The sequence below is a fragment of the Protomyctophum bolini genome (assembly GCF_963924005.1).
Source record: "Protomyctophum bolini genome assembly, chromosome: 4".
Classification (NCBI taxonomy): Eukaryota; Metazoa; Chordata; class Actinopteri; order Myctophiformes; family Myctophidae; genus Protomyctophum; species Protomyctophum bolini.
Window position 1 is genome coordinate 4,310,720 of NC_137865.1, and position 2,500 is coordinate 4,313,219.

Here is a 2,500-nt window from a genome sequence, read left to right on the forward strand (position 1 = left end):
AGACACACACATTAGTATTTTTTGTCAATGTAACGACAAACCGCAATAATTCAGTCAGACAATATGGCAGTTACAATCTGTGTATCTAAAAGTCAATGCAGGCTAACTTCTGACGAAAAAGAAAAAAATCACTCCCGTTTGAACCGAGTGGTGCAACTCCCCTCTCTCTCTCTCTCCCCCCACCCCCCTCTCTCTCTCTCTCTCTCTCTCTCTCTCTCTCTCTCTCACACATTAGCCAGTACTGCACTGTACTACAGCGCCCCTACTGGCCCCTACTCGCTTTGTATGTTGCTCATTATATTAGACTGGAACTCACCTATGCTTTTTACGGCATAGGCATAGACACTATAGGCACTACAGCTGCTGGACATAAGACTAATTAATTAGAGTGACAGAGAGAGAGAGGAGTGTGTGTGTATGTCAATTTAACAAAGGTGCAGACGATCAGAAATCAGCAGTGAGTGAGCGACGTTTGCACTACTGTATGCCAAATCTAAGTGGAATTGGCCCCAGACTGTGTGTGTGTGTGTGTGTGTGTGTGTGTGTGTGTGTGTGTGTGTGTGTGTGTGTGTGTGTACACACACACACACAGGCATGCGTGTGTAGGCCTACAGTACCTTGCGTATGACGGGATGGGCAGGGTGACACGCCCCCACTTGTTGTAGGTGTCGCTCAGCAGCACCCTCTGCAGGGTGTAGGAGGAACAGTCTGGACTGGTGGGCAGACAGTCTCTGACCAGAGGAAGCCACGTTAGACCCAGGTCCAATGAATACTCCAGTTCTATGGCTGAAATATAGGAGGCCATGTTAGACCCAGTTCTATAGCTGTAATAATAGCACATCCATGGGCAGATCGTTGGCGAATATTCTATGATTTTTCAATGGTCAGTGGAAAACTCTCTGAATTCTTGCCACAGCAGCATAGATGATGTTTTAACTTTGGCGGTTTTAAGAGGAATACAGTAATTACAGTAACTGACAGTAATCACAAGCAGTGGTGATTTCGTCGACTAAAACTAAGACGAAAAATGTTCGTCCACTACCTTTTTCCACTGACGAAAACTAAGACTAAATATATTGACAATTCCGTCAACGAATAAAAACTAGACAACAATGTTAGGAAGGGACTATAGTGGACAAGAGATCCAGTATAAGTCATTTTACACTTGGTTGCTTGCTGAAAATAGCAGATCTACAAGTTGTAGATCTGCTATTTTCAGCAAATGTAAAAACAGTGATTACGACGGCATCAAGGCCCACCCAAATACATTTTAGTCGACTAAATCCACAGGTGATTTAGTCGACTAAAATGTATTTGACATCGTATTTGACATCTTATGACATTTAGTCGACTAAAACGAGACTAACACGAAGACATTGACAAGGCGCCGGTATAGGCTACGACTCACAGTAACAGGAGTTGGTGACGGAGCAGGAGGCGGAGAAGTCGAACTGGATGAAGGCGTCGGCTCCCAGGGAGATGTCGGTGGTGACGGCGTAGCGCGTGTTGGACTTCTCGATGAAGGCGAAGGCTGGTCCGTCGGAGCCGCACACGGGCATGCGCGTGCCCCCGGGGTGCAGCAGCCACGAGCGGCCGTCCGCGGACGAGAAGTCGTCCTCCAGGGGACCCCACCCGCTGGCGCTGCCGCCCACCACCACCTGTCACATATTATAATTACTAGCCCTTACCCGTTGTGAGATATTTGCCCCCCTCTTGTGGCCGTGGGGGGGTACTGCGCCCGGTGCGTTTTTAATTCACTGATAAATGTTGCATCCTTTGGTATTCTTCTCCTGATAAACTACACGGTTTGCACACATCTCACCATGCACAACGGCGACAGGTAGCCTGTCCACACATGGACCGCTACTTTGCATTCATATTCATGTCATATTGACAGTACAATACCCATTTTTGCATTTTTTTATCCACTAATAAATTCATTATAAATCATTAATGTGTCAAATCGAAAAAAGGGCTCCGTTAAGACCTCCATATAATTATGGTCCATGCCTGTGTGAAAAGTGGGTGGTGCAGCCAATGTTGAGATAAAGAGCTGTCAGTGACATTCATTCATTCATTCATTCAGACATTCAGAGATTCGCTGAATTATTATAAGGATTATAGGACAATGTGGTGTTATAGACTTAGTACACTGGGGTTTTCAACCTTTTTCAGACCTTTTCTTCTTTTCTCTCGCCATTGGAGTCATGGAACCGCAGTGTTGTTTTCGTCAACTAAAACTAAGACGAAAAATGTTCTCCGACTACCTTTTTTCACGGAGGAAAACTAAATGGAAACTAAATGACTAAAACTGAGACTAAGTATATTGACAATTTCGTCAACAAATAAAAACTAGACTAAAATGTTAGGAAGGGACTATAGTGGACAAGAGATCCAGTATAAATCATTTTACACCTGGTTGCATGCTGAAAATAGCCGATCGGCTATTTTCAGCAAGTGTAAAATGAGCCATTACGACACCATCAAGGCCTGGCAAAAT

General features: G+C 44.8%; 1 protein-coding gene across 1 annotated transcript in view; it reads right to left on the minus strand.

Annotated features, from left to right (window-relative positions):
• Window positions 1-2,500, minus strand: part of reln (reelin) — a gene marked incomplete at its 5' end in the record, with an annotated part of 186,680 nt that overhangs the window by 24,240 nt on the left and 159,940 nt on the right. The window contains 2 exons of the mRNA XM_080761211.1: window positions 618-786; window positions 1,409-1,658. Of these exons, the coding sequence (XP_080617337.1) occupies window positions 618-786; window positions 1,409-1,658 (419 nt within the window). The remainder of the gene's footprint in view (window positions 1-617; window positions 787-1,408; window positions 1,659-2,500) is intronic.